Source organism: Hyperolius riggenbachi, chromosome 7, assembly GCF_040937935.1.
Source record: "Hyperolius riggenbachi isolate aHypRig1 chromosome 7, aHypRig1.pri, whole genome shotgun sequence".
NCBI classification, from domain to species: Eukaryota; Metazoa; Chordata; class Amphibia; order Anura; family Hyperoliidae; genus Hyperolius; species Hyperolius riggenbachi.
In genome coordinates this window covers 165,474,210-165,493,319 of record NC_090652.1, presented here as the reverse complement: position 1 = coordinate 165,493,319, position 19,110 = coordinate 165,474,210, and the positions used below count along the sequence as shown (strand labels likewise).

The 19,110-nt window shown below is 45.2% G+C and overlaps 1 protein-coding gene across 2 annotated transcripts in view; it reads left to right on the top strand.

The window, feature by feature from the left end:
- Positions 1 to 18,750, top strand: part of LOC137525722 (equilibrative nucleoside transporter 4-like) — a 112,133-nt gene extending 93,383 nt beyond the window's left edge. For both annotated transcript variants that reach the window (XM_068246899.1, XM_068246898.1), the window contains exons 10-11: positions 92 to 332; positions 18,546 to 18,750. In XM_068246899.1, the coding sequence (XP_068103000.1) occupies positions 92 to 332; positions 18,546 to 18,688 (384 nt within the window). In that variant the 3' untranslated portion in view covers positions 18,689 to 18,750. The remainder of the gene's footprint in view (positions 1 to 91; positions 333 to 18,545) is intronic.
- The last annotated feature ends 360 nt before the right edge of the window (positions 18,751 to 19,110 follow it).

Sequence of the window (19,110 nt, the reverse complement as noted above, 5' to 3'; positions counted from 1 at the left end):
TTATTTGTTGCAAAATCTGTACAAATAGGCTGTATGATATATGGTCACTATTAGTCCTAAACACTAAAGATTTCATACATTCTCTTTCTAGATACTGGCAGCTGTGCCTTACAATTGGAGCGGTGTCAACCTCCTTATCTGTTCCAGCACACGTGCAATATTTATCCCTCTTTTTATAATGTGTGTGTACCCAAGTGGAAAGCCAGCTTTTGCTCACCCTGCCTGGCCATGCATCTTCTCTCTGCTGATGGGCATCACCAATGGCTATTTTGGCAGTGTACCTATGATTCTGGCTTCAGGACAGGTAGTGCCGGAACAACGAGAGCTGGCAGGTATGATAACAATTACTATCTTATTAATACATACTGCTGGCTCCATCAATCTAGCCCTCCTACAATCAGCGCAAATGAAAATTCCATCATATTATTTTCTAAAATTCTTTCAGTAAGACTGGCTTCGATGGTTCACTCCCTGATTCAAAAGGAACAATCTGGTTTTATACCAGGTCATCATGGGTATGATAACATCCTTTTGGCTCTTAACCTCATTCAGGACTCCCAGCTCACCGACTCTCGGTTTCTTATGCTAAGTTTGGATTTTAATAAAGCCTTTGACTTGGTGGGCTGGGAGTACTTGCGTTTGGTTTTGCCTCACTTTGGTATACACAGATCCTTTCTATTAGCCTTTAAGGCCTTAAATGCTGATCCTGCCACGTATATCCATACCCCTGGAGCCTGTTCCAATCCCATTATGCTGCGTAGAGGCTCGCGTCAGGGGTGTCCACTTTCTCCTTTGCTTTTTGCTCTGGTGGTGGAGCCCCTGGCAGAAGCCATATGCCAGCACCCTGACATTCATGGTTACAATGATAAGTATAAATTGTTGCTTTTACGCAGACAATGTGCTGTTGTTTTTGTCACAACCAATCACTTCTCTCCCAGTGTTGCTTCCCCTTCTAGATAAATTTGCATTATTTTCAGGGTTAGCAGTGAATACTGCCAAATCTTCTGCCATGCCAATCAATCTTCCTAGGCCTGCTGTTAAACTCTTGGAAGCTAATTTCGATTTTAAATGGCAACATCAGAAATTTAAATATTTAGAGTCCTTTTTGACTCCCAGCTTTTCTTCCCTTTTTGAAGCAAATTACCCCCCTTTGTTTTCGACGTTCTCTAAATATCTTAAAGACTGGTCAGATTACAAGATTGGTTGGTTGGGCAGAAATTTAGCTTGTAAGATGATCCTTTTACCTAAGTTGTTATATTATTTTAGAACACTGCCCATCCTCTTACATAAATGTCAGCTTGTCCATGTGAGAATCTGCTCAGCTGCCTGTGCAGACAGGCAGCTTTTTGACCACTGTTCAGGTCTGCATTCTGCAGGTCTCTTTAAGAGAGACTTTCTGTCAGTATTGCAGCTTGCTGCTGAGGAATTTGCATACATTCGTTATGCGAATCCCCTACCTGCCTCCTGTGATGACTGGCAGTATAAAGGTTGGGATTACCCACAGTCCTTTGCTGGTCATTCCTTCAGGGTTTGTAGTAAACACTCCTAGAGAGTGTCAGCCATGCTTCTTCTTGTTGAAGTTATCTTAGAGTAATTCCTGGAAAACTGCACTAGGCAGGTTTCCTTAGTGCAGTTAGGATTGCTTATCTGTTTGTTTGTTCTGTTGCGATTGTCCTGTCCCAGTGGTGGTCGACAGGAAATGGTTCTGATCTCTGTTCTTGGAGTATAGCTGGTGCAGCGGTTGCTACCAGCTATCTCTTCTGATCTGTCTCCTTGGATCGCGCTAGCCACTTTCCGCTAGTGCTGTGGATCCTTCTGTTCTGCTACTCTGTACCTGGATGGCGCTGGTCACTTTCGCTAGTGCTGTGGATCCTTCTGTTCTGCTACTCTGTCTGCCTGGATCGCACTCGCCTAGCGCTAGTGCTGTGGATCCTTCTGATCTGTCTTCCTGGATCACACTAACCGCTAGCGGTAGCGGCTGTGGATCTTTCTGATCTGTGTTTCTGCTTGGATCACACTTGCTCTGACGGAAGAGTGGTGGATCCTTCCTGCCTAGTTCCTGTTTCACGTTTGTCTGTCTTGTCTGATACGAACGCTTGCTGTAGGCTCGGTTAGGTAACCGTTAAGCAAGCGCGCGCGTTCTCTGTTTCGTGTGTGTCTGTCTTTGGTTAGTTAGGTGTGCTTGTCTCTGTTGTGCGTAACACGCGGAGACCGCGCACGAACGCGTGCACTGTTGCGAATGAGTGCGGTGTTCGCGTTCAGCTAGCGTTTGTTATTTTCCTTATCTTTCTCTTTGTATGATTTGCTGTGCCTTTGCTACCCTTGTGCTGTGTCCTGCTCAGTCTTGTGTCGCTATTGGCAATCGCCATTCTTGCGATTGCGTTTCCTACTCCGTTGTGTGTTCGCCGTTGCTGGGTGGCGACTAGTTTGGTGGGCACACATTGGTTCTGTCCCTTTGCTCTGTTCCCTGTGGGCTATCCAGCCCTGCCTGATTGTACCTTGTCCTGTATCTGTACAATTCCCATTTGGCATCTGTGGCTGTGCAGCGGCTGTGTTCGCCTGCACTCCACAGCGCCATCTGCCGGTGGGAATTGCCCTCTGCGGGTGCATAGCACCTAGCCTGGGTGTCCTCAATTATACGCTTGTGGAGGAAATCCGCCGCGTCAGCGCACGTCTGGTGCGCTGACCACGGAGACGATTCCGCAATCGTTACAGTCCAGCTTCAAACCCAATTTAATAAATTCATTTGGGATAATAAGCCACCTAGAATTCACTCTAAGATTTTATATTAATATAGATCTTTTGGTGGTATTGGTATGGCTAACTTATGGCTTTATTATTTGGCTGCCCGCACCTCTCAGCTCTTGGATTGAAGTCAGGTCTCGGACTCGTCTCTTTGGTGTCAGTTTGAGTCTGACTCGATTGAACCTTTCAATTTGCCCACCTTAATCTCCTCCCCTAATAAAATGATAATTTCCAAACATCTCCCTCTTAATAAGATTGTTGCTCATTCTCTTAAATTGTGGTTCTCTACTCAATCTTGTTTTCATTTAGCTCCTATCCCTTCTACTCGGGTTTCCTTTTTAGGGAACCCTAATTTTCCTCCTGCCCTAGATAACCCTCAATCATTTACTTGGTGGATAAATCAGGGACTTATCACTGCCAACAAATTTATGGATTTCTAATAAGTTTTCCTCCTTTTTTCATTTTCGATTTACTAGATCGATCCCTTATGAAGAAATGTTTCGCTATTGTCAGCATGGCCGGATTTCTGGGAAGGCCACATAGGCCATGGCCTAGGGCACCAGATAAACAAGGGGCGGCCTGCAGACAGTGGGCATTATTTACAAGTGTCCAAACAAATGAAAGTGGTCAGGATAACTGCACTATTAGTACCAGCTGGTATCTGCCTGTGCTGTGCTACAGGCAGCTGCAGTCCGTTAACCAAACGTTTGTGAACAGTGTGTGACTAGCAAAAAGCCAGACCTTGTCCAATGACATAGCAGCAGCTGCAGGCAGTTACAGTAGGCCGGTTCTCATGTACTTGATGTGGGGGATGAAAGGACCAGGGGCCGCACCAGCAAATATTACAGAATACAGAAGGCAGCCTCTCACAGTACCCATTTCTTAATTATTGATTGGCCAGCGCTGTTACCCTGGAGACAGCAGTGGGTACAGGCCTCACTTTTACGTGTTTCTGACCCCACCCATTGTCCAATTGTGAGCCACTTTTGACTATGTGTGTGTGGTGGATGGCTCCCACCACGCCCATCACCTGTAGATCGCTTGATTGACCAGTTCCCCCGTGTGACGTGATTGATTCACTTCACGTTGCCATGAAGACCTCAGCACTAGCCGCAATAGTGGACACCATCGGCCCAACATTTTTTGGGTGTCTGTGTGTGTGGAGAGAGGTGGTAGGATACGGTTTCGGTTTGGTCGGTTGGGGCGGCTGGTAATAGTCGGCCTTGGGCGGTAAGAAGTACAAATCCGGCCCTGATTGTCAGATTAAACATTATTTTCAATCATGTATTATCATTATGGCGTCAATTCACCAGAGGCTACCAACCCATTTATCTCTTGGGAGGTAATTTACCTCCTGTGATATCTCCAAATAGCAATTCTCCAGAAGTATAGGGGAAAATATCGACAGAGAGAAATGCAAGAGATAAATGTGAGATAAGTATGAGATAAATAAGTGATAGTTAGTAGTTAGTTTTTCTCCAAATCACAATTCACCAGGGAAGAAAGGGGGTGTGGCCATTCGTTATTTTTTCATCTCTTTATCCCCTGAATGAACCTGGAGATATCGTGGTTTTCACACAGCAGCTGCTGCTGTGGAAGATGGAGCCTTTTGAGCTTACTCTGTTAGGCCTGGTGCACGCCAAAAACCGCTAGCAGATCCGCAAAATGCTAGCAGATTTTGAAACGCTTTTTCTTATTTTTCTGTAGCGTTTCAGCTAGCATTTTGCGGTTTTGTGAAGCGTTTTTGGTGTAGTAGATTTCATGTATTGTTACAGTAAAGCTGTTACTGAACAGCTACTGTTACAAAAACCGCCTGGCAAACCGCTCTGAAGTGCCGTTTTTCAGAGCGGTTTGCGTTTTTCCTATACTTAACATCGAGGCAGAAAAGCCTCCGCAATCCAAAATCTGCAGCAGCCCGGGAGTATGCGTTTCTGCAAAATGCCTCCCGCTCTGGTATGCACCAGCCCATTGAAATACATTACCCAAGCGTATCCGCAGCCGCAAGCGGATCGCAAAACGCAGCCAAACCGCTCTGGTGTGCACTAGGCCTTAGAGCTTGCTTCTATTATGAGGAGACGAAGGCGCAGGAGGAGGGTCTGTTTAATCGCCCCTCGTATTTTTCGTGAGAGAACAGTTCTTGATAATTTTACTGAGACAGAGGTGGTGAAGAAGTTCAGACTCACTCGTGATATGATTTATGATATGATTCGGCAGTAAAAGGCGGGAATACTCTGGTCACGTAGTGGTAAAACTCCGCCTCCTACCCACAATGCTTCACTTTCAAGCTTACAGAGAGGAAAAGTATCCCATGTAAATCATTAATACCGATTACCTAACTCTCTGCTTTCTCACACTTTCCTCGTGCATATCTCTCCATTATCCCCTGCTATCGAACACTTTTCTCTCTGTCCTCTCACACTGGTGAATTGACTCCAGAGTGTTAAAATACCTCATGAGATAAACTACCTACCTTTTTTCTCTTAGTAAATCCTCTCTGGTGAATTGACGCCTATATAATCCTGTCCCACAAACCCCTCTTCGGCCCTTTGAGATCATGTATTATACCCAAGGTCGAAGTAGAGGTTCTATTTCAAGGATATATCAGCTGCTGGTCGGTGCGGGCACCGATGATAAATTACCTTATATGTTACAATGAGAACAGGATATTGGTGAGAAGCTTGATCTTACTATTTGGTCCAAGATTTGGGCTAAAGCTGCTTCAACTTCTTCTCCTAATGTCCTGAAGGGCACTGCTATTAAACGTATGCGTAGGTGGTACTATACCCCGGTGAAATTGTACAGAATGTTTCCTTCAGTTTCCTCTCTCTGTTTTCGCAATTGTAACAGCGAGGGTACATTGTCCCATATTTTTGGGGATTGCCCTATAGCCCAAGATTTTTGACCCAATTGGGATAATCTAGCCTCGCTGATTTTTTTTCACCCCATTCATATCACTAAGAAGCAAGCTCTGTTGTTTTCTCCTAACCCTATAATTCCGGGCAAGTTTCATAAATTGTATAGATATCTTTTGCTATCAAAATGGAAATTGCTTCAAAATGGAAATTGACCAGTCCCTTTATCTCTATGATTACTGATAGGATGAATAATATTAGGCTCTCTGATAGATTATTTTATGCTTCTATTGATAACTTGGACAGATTTAATGCTATTTGGGATCCCTGGACTACCTATCGTGATGGTTTACAGCTAGCCTCATCATCTTCTGTTTCTCTGACTGCCCCTTGAGATATATATTTTAGGATTGCTGAATGTACTCGATTTGATGTTTATCTCCTTATTGTTGCTATGCAACCCCTATGTTCTCTCAATTGCTGAATTTTTTATTCTACTTTGAATGTTTGTAACTGACTATTATTATTGCCAATGTAATGTTTTGGATTTGAATAAAGCGTTTGAATATACAAAAAAAAAAAATCCATCATGCTTGGTTAGTGCTATATTCAGTGGCGTAGCTACAAACCTCTGGGCCCCGATGCGGAATCTGGATGTGGGCCCCCCCCCCCCCCCCCGGCAACAACAGCCCCCCCTCCCCCGACAACACCCGACGGATGCACACACATATCAAAATCCCTATAGCCAGCTATAGGTACCCCCAGTATAGGTAGTCAGGCATAGGTAAGCCAGTATAGTTGCCCCCGGTATAGGTGAGATAGGCAGGCACCGCCGGTATAAGTTAGATAGATAGGTGCCCCCAGTACAGGTTAGCTAGGTGGGTGCCTCTAATATAGGTAGCCAGAATAGTTGCCCCCAGCGTAGGTTAGATAGGTAGGTGCCCCCAGTACAGGTTAGTTAGGTAGGTGCCTCCAATATAGGTAGCCAGTATAGTTGCCACCTGTATAGGCTAGCTAGGTGCCCCCAATACAGGTTAGATAAGTAAGTGCCCCCAGTATAGGTTAGATAGGTAGGTGCCCCCAGTATAAATTAGATTAGGTCGGTGCCCCCTAGTATAGGTTAGATTAGGTAGCTGCCCCCCAGTATAGGTTAGATTAGGTAGCTGCCCCCCAGAATAGATTAGGTAGCTGCCCCCCAGGATAGATTAGGTAGGTGCCCCCCAGTATAGGTTAGATTAGGTAGCTGCCCCCCAGGATTAGGTTAGATTAGGTAGGTGCCCCCCAGGATAGATTAGGTAGCTGCCCCCAGGATAGATTAGGTAGGTGCCCCCCAGTATAGGTTAGATTAGGTAGCTGCCCCCCAGGATTAGGTTAGATTAGGTAGGTGCCCCCCAGGATAGATTAGGTAGCTGCCCCCAGGATAGATTAGGTAGCTGCCCCCCAGTATAGGTTAGATTAGGTAGGTGCCCCCCAGGATAGATTAGGTAGCTGCCCCCCAGGATAGATTAGGTAGCTGCCCGTCCCCATAATGGAGGGGGGGGGGCGCAGCCGCGGGGAGGGCAGCCCGACCTCTCCCTCCCTTCCTCTCCCCGGGGCCCCCCCTCAGATGCAGAGTAAGCGGCTAACGGAAGCGCTATAGGCAGAACTCACCTCCGTCCCTGGTTCCAATCGCCGCTGATCTCCTCTCTGGCTGGCTCTGCATAGATGCTTACACACGCAGCTTCCTGTTTAGCCGGAAGCTGCGTGTATAACAACATCTATGCAGAGCCAGCCAGAGAGGAGATCAGCGGCGAGTGGAACGCAGGGAGGTGAGTTCTGCCTATAGCGCTTCCGTTAGCCGCTTACTCTGCATCTGAGGGGGGGCCCCGGGGAGAGGAAGGGAGGAAGAGGTCGGGCTGCCCTCCCCGCGGCTGCGGCTCCCTCCTACCAGTGCGAACGGGCGCATGGCCCTCCAAACGGAGATGGGCCCCCCGGGCCCCTCCCCCGCCTCCTCAGGAGCCGGGCCCGGTCGCCAAGGCGACCGCTGCGACCACGGGCCCTACGCCCTTGGCTATATTTGTGCCTATTTGTGCTGCAAAAAATAATATGTGTGCTGCTTTCATTTTGAAGATAATTGCACTTATTATTTCCAAAACAATTCTATCACCCAGCCCCCGTACAACAACCTACAGACATGAAACTGGTGTAGGCGGTAGTGCTGTGCATGTAATCATTTGTGCTGCAAAAATCATTTCTATCTTTTATAGTTTATGAGATATCCACATTTTTATAAAGGTCAAAAGTTCACTCAGCCCCCCTACAACATCACAAAGGCTAAACGAGTGAACTTTTGACCTTTATAAAAAACGTGACTATCTCAAAAACTATAAAAGATAGAAAGATTATTTTATTGCAGCACAAAGTGGTCACATGCACAGCACTACCCACCCATACCAGTTTCATGTATGTAGGTTGTTGTGCAGGAGCTGCGTGATGGTATTGTTTTGGAAATAATAAGTGCTGTTCTTGAAAATGAAAACAGCACAAATCTAAATTTTTTCAGCACAAATGGGCACAAACATAGCACTAACCAAGCATGGTGGAATTTTTATTTGTGCTGATTGTAGGGGAGGCAGCTTCACGGAGTCCTGCTGTTTGGCTATAGTACCTTATAATGTTTTCTGCAGTTGACTCTTGATATATGTACTGTTGACTCTTATTATGTGCATTGTGTACAAAATTAAAATAATAATCAGGTTGTGCAAAGCACAATACAGTAGAGCCCCGTTTATCCAAACTAATCAGCAGTCTTAACCAACCAGCACAAATCACCGGCAGTATTCACAGTGGTGAAGGTTAATTTCTTAGGCTGTTCTTATGCTGTTTATGGGCTCTACTGTGGTTAAAGACTGGGTTTCATGGCTTCCTCAAGGTTAATATACTTTCAATTACAACATTTTGTTTTCAATAATTTTTATTGAAATTTTCAGAAAAAGAGGTATACAACTTGTAATAAAATACACATTGTTTGAAAGCATGGGTACAGCATTCATGTTTAACAGTACAACAGACCTATTAAACTGGTAGTAAGTTGCATATTTGTAATACTCAACAAGTAATATGCAGAGAGATAACACATATTTGCAAAAAGAAAGGTAAGTATTTGCTAGTGTGTAGCATTCCAGATCAGAGAAATGAATTATAATAACCTTTTTTGATAACCTTTAATCAATTACAGTATTTTAACACTTAATACAGAGTACATGGTATGTGTATAGAGTTGGGCATAGAACTGTATTAGCTTGGCCTATTAATAACATTGAGCCTCAAGCAAATAGAAAGCACACTTACCCAGCATCAGCCGATTGCTGTTGGTGCTGGATAACCGAAACTCTACTGCACAACTACCACCCTGGTTTGCACAGCAATTCCAGTACAGACATGTACTCCTCTCTTTCAAGTAACATACTACAAAGGGAGAGGGGAGCATAGGGTTTTATTGCCACAGGGGAATACTGTAGCCATTGGCCAAGAAAATTTAACACAGCGGACAGCTTCGCCTGTTATTGAGATTGGATAAAATGGCTCTATGAGGCATTTGGCATACTGTATATACTGTACACTAGTCCAAACCGAGATTTGTTTGCTCCCAGAATGCCCTCCAAAACAACGTTTTGGGTTATACTGGGGTATACTAGATCACCACTACAGGTCTGAGAGTGTATCTTCCCATCCAAAGGTGTACTGTGGCCACTGGCCAGTGTTTACATTTTCCTCTCCCCCCACTGCTCAGCAAACATATATTCTACAAATAATAAATATATATATATTTAAAGCTAAAAGAAATATTTAAAAAAAAAGATATAATTAGAGCCACTTTAATGCAACATGTTAAGAACCCATTTATGTCTACATAACAGCTTCCTGCAATTCACTTCTCACCCTGGGAAACCTACATTGCACAGTACTGTCAGCTGAACAATGAAATCTTGCTAGTAGTAGGGGAGAGCTGCCAACATGTACAATACAAACAGATGCTGACAGAGGGGCTTTACTCTGTTTCAGTAGTTTTATTAGAAAAAGAGTAACAACAACAAATATACTCATTACCACTACATAAAAAAAAATATTGTTCAAGTTTGACAAGTTTACCAAGTTTATAGTAAGGTTAGGTTCACAGTGGTCATTACATTCCCTGTAACAGCAGGAACGCAATGCATTGGACCGGGAAATAGGCGCCACACGTTAACCACTCGTTGTGTGTCATGCAGTCAATGAAAAGTATGCTTCACTGTTACGGTGAATCCGCTCATTTTGTGTGATTGCCCTGCTTGCAGTGCGTTGGGATGCCGCATGCTGTTATACCACAATGCACCTGCTGCAGTGTTAACGTCACCTAAATGGTGCATTGCAGCGCGGCAAATCGCATTACAAAGTGGCCAATATTCCTCAATGTAACACACCACTGTGAACCTAGCCTTACACTGTCATGAGTTTTAAAAAGTTTTTTTTTTTTTTTTTTAAGAAATAAAAAAATCTTTACCAATAAAAGTAATCCTCCCAGCAATTATAACTTGAATATCAACATTGTAGTGAAACTATACATCTCAAAGTAACTGTGCAAAGACTACATGCAAAAATCCTAATAGAAAAACTGCAATATGCATTTCCAAACTCTGAAATCTTCAAGCTTGCATGTGTTATAAAGATGGTAATTAACTTACATTAATGTTACTGATTAACACTAAAACATTTAGAAAGTTTATTTACAGCCTTGATCAAAAATGTTGGCACCCTTTCATTTATGTCAGGAAAATCCACCCCTTCTAGAAAATTGTTGTAATTACAAATACTTTTGTAGTGTTCATTTATTTTTGTTGGCACAGTAGGAACACAAAAAGCATCAAATCTGAAGCATTTCACAAACATCAACAAATATTGCATGGGCTCAATGATTAGCACCCTCAACTTCAACAATCAATTGGCCCGATCCATTTCACCTTTTTATACTGAGTTAAGATAATTTCCCATCTTTTGTTTAAAGTAATTTTTGCACTCTGCAGTTGAAAAAAAGTACTAAAAAGTAGGTTAAAAAAGCACTGACGGAATTATTAAAACAGTATTTTCTTGCTTGCTGGTGGCTTAAAGTGTACCAGAGACACAATTAAAAAAAATAATTCATACATACATGGTCTTCCCAGGGGCATTGCTAGGATCTTCTGAGATTTGGGGCGCCCCTGGGCACTAGGCACAAGCAAACTTGCAAAAGATGGGAGTGGCCATGCAGCAAGGGAGGGAGTGGGGCCAAATGTACATTAACTTAGCAGTGGTGTAACTTAGACAGTGGGGTTAGTGGTAGTGTAGGGGCAGTGAGGTTACTGTAAGGCATAGTGGCAGTTAGTTTAGGATAGTTAGCGTAGGAGCAATGAGGTTAGTGGAAGGCTTAACTGCAGTGAGGTTAGTGTTAGGGCCGGTTCACACGGACGGCAGGCGGCGTTGGGGCGGCCAGGAAGTCGCGTCGTCCTGTGACGTCCCGTTCGGTGGCGGCGGTACAGAGATCGTCGCGATCTGCATTTCTCGTCCCCGCAGGGGGACATGAAGCCGCGCCGGCTAGCCGTCCCTGGACGTTGCATGCGGCTTCTAGGGACGGCCGAAACGATGCGTTAAATCGGGATCAGAACGCCGCGTTTATGCAATCGACGGTAATCGACGGTAACCGCGCAATGCTAAACGCTCCTATTCACTTGAATGGGAGAGTTTAGCCGATGGGTCCCGAACGCTTGACGGTAGACGCCGCCAAGCGGCCGTGTGAACCGGCCCTTAGGCATAGTAGCAGTGAGGTCAGTGATAGCACAATGGCAGTAAAGTTGTAGTAGCAGTGAGGCTAGTTTTAGGTGTAGCAGCAGTGAAGTTAGTGTTAGACATAGTGGCAGTGAGGTTACTGTTTAGTGTAGCAGCAGTGAGGTTACTTTTCACGTAGCGGCAGTTAGTGATAAGTTGGCCATTAACTATACAATTCTTTGGACAATGGGCCGTCCGATTTGAACGTAATATCAATCAGAAACAATTGTTCAGGCCCACTAATGGAAAGAAAGCTGCTATGGAATTCAATCAGATTAATGTAATTGATCGGAAAAATTGACTGATTCCATTAATCTGATTCAATTGCATTGCAGCTATTACGATCAAATCAGATGATCGATCGTCCAGAGAATTGTATTGGTAATAGCCACCTTTACATGTAAAAGCAGCGAGGCTGGTGTTAGGGATAGCATCCAGTTTAGGTTAGTGATAGGCATAGTGACAGTGAGGTTGGTGTTACGTGTAGCCGAAATGAGGCTGGTGTTAGGCATAGTGACAGTACTATAGTGCTCTGTGCTCTTCACAGATGAAAGCAGGTTCACACTGAGCACGTGACAGATGTGACAGAGTCTGGAGACACCATGGAGAATGTTCTGCTGACTGCAACAACCTCCAGTATGACCGGTTTGGCAATTGGTCAGTAATGGTGTGGGGCAGCATATCTTTAGGGGTCGCAAAGCCCTCCATGCGCTTACCAGAGGTAGTCTGACGGCCATCAGGTACAGAGATGAGATCCTCAAACCCTCTGTAAAACCATATACTGATGTGGTAGGCCCTGGGTTCCTCCCAATGCAAGGTAATGCTAGACCTCATGTGGCTGGAGTGTGTCAGCAGTTCCTGCAAGACAAAGGCATTGATGCTATGGACTGACCTGCCTGTTCCCTATACCTGAATCCAATTGAGCACATCTGGGACATCATGTCTCACTCCATTGCGCGCTCCATCCACCAACACCACGTTGGCCAGTCCAGGAGTTAATGAATGCTTTAGTCCAGGTCTGGGAGGTTAGCCCTCAGACCCTCCGCAACCTCATCAGGAGCATGCCAAGGAATTGTAGGGAGGTCATACAGGCACGTGGAGGCCAATAGGGCCAGCCTTAGGTTTCACAGCGCCCTGAGTGAAATCTGATTTTTGTGCCCCCCCCCCCCTCCCCTTCATCCTCTTCCCGCTTGCACGCACATATATACACACACATACACACACACACACACACACACAGGCCCATATGCAATTCACCTTTTCTCCTGAGATATCACCTTGGACAGTGGTTCCCAACCTTTTTGACGTTGTGACACAAATGCTCAGATCTCCGTGACCCGTCACATATGTATAATAGAAAAAATACTATTAATAACCACGAATGGATGGAAAGAGTGCATTATCCTGAATACACTTAAAAATGAAGGCTAGAACCTTTCAGGAATATTAATAAAAACAATCAGTGGGACAGTTACCCCCCCCCCCATTTAGAATGATAGCACAGCACTGACAATTTGCACCACGTGTTATAGCTGCAGTGCACCCCCAAAAAGCATCCCCCCCCCAAAAAAAAGCGCCCCCAGACTCAGTATAGGTAGGTAGCCAGGTATAGGTGCCCCAGTATAGGATAACATGTGTAGGTGCCCTCAATATAGGTTGCCAAGCATAGGTGCCCCCAGTATAGGAAGTCAGTTAAAGGTCTCCATCCCTCCCCCCATAGGTAGGCAGGCGTAGGTGCCTCCAGTATAGGTAGCCAGGTGTAGGTGCCTCCAGTATAGGTATCCAGGTGTTGGTGCCTCCATAATAGGAAATCAGGTGTAGGTCCCCTCAGTAAAGGCAACCAGCTATAGGCGCCCCCTTGAAAGCCGGCGCTCTGAGCAAGCGCTCCGGTCGCTCAGGTCAAAGGCCGGCTATGGAGGCCACACACCCTACTGAGTCTTATGTTGTCTTGTTTTAAATCGGACCTGAGCTCTTGCACAGGACAGAAGGAAAACATAGACACATGTACCCTATATGTATTTAGAGAATTCAGCCTGTCTAATCCCCCTCATCTGTGTCTAATCACAAGTTTTAATTTGATCTCTCCCTTGTGTCAGCTGACTGCCATGCCAGTTATGCTAATTTGAAAGCACATGATGTTTACAATATGTCATCTTCCATGAAAGCAGGAAGTAGAAACACTGCAGATTAATGTAGGATTTGTATCAGCTGTAACAAAGAAATGTTTTTCTTTAAATGCTATTATGCTGTTGCTTATCTTTTAGAGCAGAGAGGAAATTCTGAGTTCAGGTTCGCTTTAAAGAGACACTGAAGCGAGTAAAAAACTCTCTTCTTCTCTTATATTCAGCAGGGGCATGTGTGCCCCTGCTAAACCGCCGCACAACGGGGGTCCCTTACCCACCAATTCCCCCCCTGCAAAATCAATGACCAAATTGGTCGTAGATTTTGCTGCTCCTAGAGGCAGGGCTAATGGCTGCAGCCCTGCCTCACAGCGCGTCTATCAGCGGCGCATCGCCGCCTTTCCCCCGCCCCTCTCAGTGAAGGAAGACAGAGGGGCGGGGGAGAGGCGGAGATACGCGCTGACAGACGCGCGTGAGGCAGGGCTATAGCGGTTAGCCCTGCCTCAATGCGGAAGAGATCCCCGGCGAGGACGGAGGGGATTTGGGGGGTAAGGGACCCCCGTTGTGCGTCGCGATAGCGGCGGTTTAGCAGGGGTACACATGCCCCTGCTGAATATAAGAGAAGAAGCGAGTTTTATACGCGCTTCAGATTTAAAGACATTACATCAAAGTTGGATCAGCCTGTAGTGTTTTTTTTCAACTTTAATTTTAAGTGCGACTCCAAATCCAGACCTCCATGGGTTGATAAATTTGATTTCCATTAATCATTTTTGTGTGATTTTGTTGTCAGCACATTCAACTATGTAAAGAACAAAGTATTTAATAAGAATATTTCATTGATTCAAATCTAGGATGTCTTATTTTTGTGTGTGAATTGGATTAGGCTCATTGAGTCTTTTATATCTCTCTACTGGAATTTATGACCACTCTTCCTTTGCCAACTGCTCCAAGTCTCTCGGTTTTGAAGGAACAATTGATAATACAGAGCCCCCAAACAGTATAAAATTTACTCTCCACAGTTGGGATCAATACTGCCACTCTATCCCCCACCTGAAACTGCCTGATTTTGGCGGAGCGGTTATATACTCGACTCTGCGCTTCTTGGGCTGCCAGTAAGTGCTCCTTGACAAGGGGCATCACCTTGGCAATGCGTTCTAGCAACTGGGAAACATGTTCCACCACACTTTTGTGGGGACTGGACTCACTTTCCCAGGTTTCTTTTACCAAGTCGAGCAACCCTCGAGGTCTGCGCCCATATACCAGTTCAAATGGTGAAAAACCTGTGGAGGATTGAGGTACCTCCCGAACAACAAACATCACTGCAGGCAATAAACAATCCCAATCCTTTCCGTCCCTTTGAACAACTCTTTTTAACATCATTTTTAAGGTCTTATTAAACCGTTCAACCAGCCCATCTGTCTGAGGGTGATAAACAGAGGTTCTCATCTGCTTAATCTGGAACAGTTTACACACATCAGCCATAACTTTAGACATAAACGGGGTTCTTTGGTCCGTAAGGATTTCCTTGGGAAAATCCGTCCGAGTGAACATATTAAATAATTCTCGGGCGATAGCTTTGGACGTAGGTTTTCTTAAAGGAAAAGCTTCCGGGTAGCCAGTAGCATAGTCGAGTATGACAAGGATATATTGGTGCCCCCTGGCAGACTTTACCAATGGTCCCACTATATCCATGGCAATGCGCTCAAATGGCACCTCGATTATTGGTAAGGGCACCAAAGGGTTTCGAAAATGGGACACTGCCGCGGTTAACTGACAGGTGGGGCAAGAAGCGCAATAATTCTTTACTTCGGCCTTTAACCCAGGCCAGTAAAACCTGTCAGTTATGCGCGCCTCCGTTTTCTCGGCACCCAGGTGACCTCCCAATGCTTCATTGTGAGCCAAGTCTAGTACCATCCTCCGAAATTCTTGAGGCACTAGCAGCTGCTCAACCACCTCCTCTCTGACCTTTGCAATCCGATATAAAAGATCTCCATTAACTTCAAAATGAGGGAATCTCTCCTCTGCCCCAGGTTCATGGGAAACTCCATTACAATAGATAACTGTTCTCTAGCATGGGATAACGTTGGATCCCGCATCTGCGCAGTGATGAAAGTCCCTTTTGACACATCCAGGTCAGGGAGCATAGATTGGGGGAGGGGGGGGGGAGATTCCTCATCATCCTTGCCCAACATAACCTGTAATGGGAAATCATCCCCCCTCTCAGTAACCTGCTCAGGATCCCGACAAGGATGGTCAGTCACATTTTCATCCATTTGCAACAATACATCATCATTTTGTGATAATACATAATCATTTTGCAATAATACATTATCATTTTGCAATACATTTTCTGCGACATCTTTGTCCAGACTTGGTGCATCAAGTTCTCTGCTAGAGGGAGTAGGGGCTAAGCTATTATCAGTAACCTTAAATAACTTCCCTTTTACATTCTCCCATAGTTCCCAAAACAGTGGAAAGTCTCGACCCAATATTACTTGACACATTAGGTTTCTTACCACTCCAACGGCGTGAGTAATTGTCCCACAGTCAGTTGTAATCGACACTGGCACCACAGGATAAGTCTTTGTGTCTCCATGAATACACACCACCTTAAGCGGCTTTAGCACAGTGTCAATTGTTCCTATCAGATCAGCATGCACCATGGTTACCATACTGCCTGAGTCCAGCAAGGCTTTAGCAGGTACCTGGTTCACACTAACGGTGCACACAAAGCTCTCCTGGCACTCTGCCAGGCATACCTCCTGGGCAAAAAAGAAAACCCTCCGTAGCACGTCACACTGCATGGGTTCCTCCTGCAGTGGACACTGGGCTCTGGTATGGCCCCAGGCAGAACATCTCCAACACTGTATAGCACCTCCCTTCCGAGGTGTAGCAATAGCAGGTGGCAACCCCTGAGCGGCTGTTGGGAATACTTCCCTATTGCTGGTGATGCTGGTTGCGGGGTTCCGTGAAGCACCCTTTCCAGAGTAAGGGAACCTTGCAACACGGGATAAGGTGGGGCCCGCCTGGCACTTTGGAGAGAGTAGATCTTCCACTGCGGTATATCTCTCCACCATCTCCACCAGCTGCTCTGCTGTTTTGGGGTCTGCATGACTGACCCACCGCTGTAGTCCCACAGGCAGGGCACGCAGAAAATGAGCCAGCACGAATCGCTCCACCATCTCGGGCCCGGTGAGTACCTCTGGTTGCAGCCACTTTGTCACCAGTTGGATGAGGTCATGCATCTGCGATCTGGCTGGGCGATCCATCAGGTATTGCCAGCTGTACACCCTCTGTGCCCGGACCGCTGTGGTTACACCTAGTCGGGCCAGGATCTCTGCCTTTAGCCGATGATAGTTGAGGGCGTCTGCAGGGTTGAGATCGTAGTAGGCCTTCTGGGGTTCTCCCGTCAGGAACGGTGCAAGGATACCAGCCCATTTGTCTTTCGGCCATCCTTCCCGCTCTGCTGTCCTTTCAAACGTTTTTAGTAAGGCTTCCACATCATCTGTGGGTGTCAGTTTCTGCAGAAAGTGACTGGCTCTCACCATCGCCTGGTTGCTAGGGGCAACTCCTGCTGTCTCTCTCCCCTGGGCCAGCTTCTGCCCCGCCTCAAGCAGTATTTTGGCTTGTGCTTCTGAGGCCTCTCGCAGGGCTTCCGTGGCTTGCTGTTGAGTCACCATACTCGCCTGCTGAGACACCATGCTCTGCTGCAGCTGCACAGTTGCTAAGGCGATTTGTTTCACCAATTCCTCCATCATGCCAACAAGGAGAATGGCCCTTTAAATATCACTTTTTAAACGGAACTTTTTCCTGCAGTGCTGCGCTGCCCGCATCCGAGCACCAGTTGTGACGTTTAGAGGGGTCGCAGCCAGCACGCAGTACACAGATGTATAAAATAAAGTCCGTTTATTGTGCAGCAGAAGATAAACAGCTTCAGTTCAGCAGTAAAAAGTGGAAAATAAACAGTCAGCTTACTTCAGCTTTGTAGTATAAAGTCCAGCATGTTTAAACAAAGTTCATTTTTCCATTAAGCCAATTCCATACTAACAACCGGCCAGCGTATGGTTTGACTTCCATCAAATGATCTCCAATATTCCTTGTCAGGAGATTCTTTAGCAGACATGCTACTGCTCCAACACCTCTCTCTAGACTGCCTGTGAGGCTACTTTTTATGCATAAATTAGCATCTGATCAACACCACATTAGTGAGGCTCTCAGCCCCACTGACAACCAGGTGTGTACCTAGGTGGGATGGGAAGGCCCGCCCTTCCTTCCCTCCCATCCCAGGAGTCCGGCCCTGAAAAGAAAAAAACACAAGCAGCAACTGCTTGCTGCCACCCAAATCCGGACTCCTTTCCTAGGACCACACAAGGTTTTAAAGGGACCACAGTCCAAATACCAGGGAAATGTACCTCCCATCTAATACCCAGCCCCGATGACCCCTACAATACTAAAACAAGTTTTAAAAAAAGGTAGCGGTAGACTTACCTCCACTTAAAGGACACTAACGGTCTAATTCAAAGGAAAACAGAAACCTGGAACACCAGATCTTGGTCATAACTTATCTCAAATATCCTGAGGTACACTGAGCTAGAGGTGGGGAGGGGGAAGAAGGCAAGAGAGGTAGGAAAAACAGGAAATCTGCACACAGACTAAAGATTTAGCAAGTGAAACATTTCACAAACTGTATACTGAATTTAATTTGTGTATCGAGCCTTGTAGCTTTGCTTAGTATTTAAAGTGTACTAGAGACGATATAACATAAATGTTTAATACATACCTGGGGCTTCCTCCAGCCTTATGTGCACAGATCTCTCCCACAATGACGTCCTCAGCCTTCTGAGGAGAAGGCGGAGGACGACGGCATGGGAACGATCTGTGCGCATGGGGCTGGAGGAAGCCCCAGGTATGTATAAAACGTTTATGTTATAGCATCTCTGGTTTCCTTTAAGTGTACTGCAGAAATGCACAATTGATGTGACTTATTCTTTTCTCTTATGTTCTGCAGGAAACACAATGACAGTTTCTTACATGACTGGACTAATGCTGGGGTCAGCGGTGGCTTATTTCGCTTACAGTTTATCAAGTACCTCTCACAGTATATGCTTACATCCAGAGGCATTCAATAGCTCTTTGCCTCCTGAGATTTGATGATTTCAAGCAAACATTTATTAGAGTTTAATTAATAAAAAATATTTATTTCAATCATAAAATCTTTTGCTGTCACAAATGCTGTTACTTAAGAAGTGTTGAAATCTTTGATAAAGCTTGATTGGTGTAAAACTTGCATTGGATAATTGATCCAATCTAACACTATCACAATACCATTTCTGTCATTTTGCCAAAGTATTTTTGTGTGGTTTAATTTTATACAAGTCTGTATTTTGCTCAGATACCTTTCACGTTACCACTTAATAATATGTACTCAGATATTTTTCTATACAAGCTATATCATATAAAAATAATATATGTTATTTGATATATTATTTTCTAAAGAATCTGCATCTACAAAACCTTTTTCTTTGTACTTTATTTTGTAACTTTTTTTCTCATATGGAATACTTTGAAAAAAG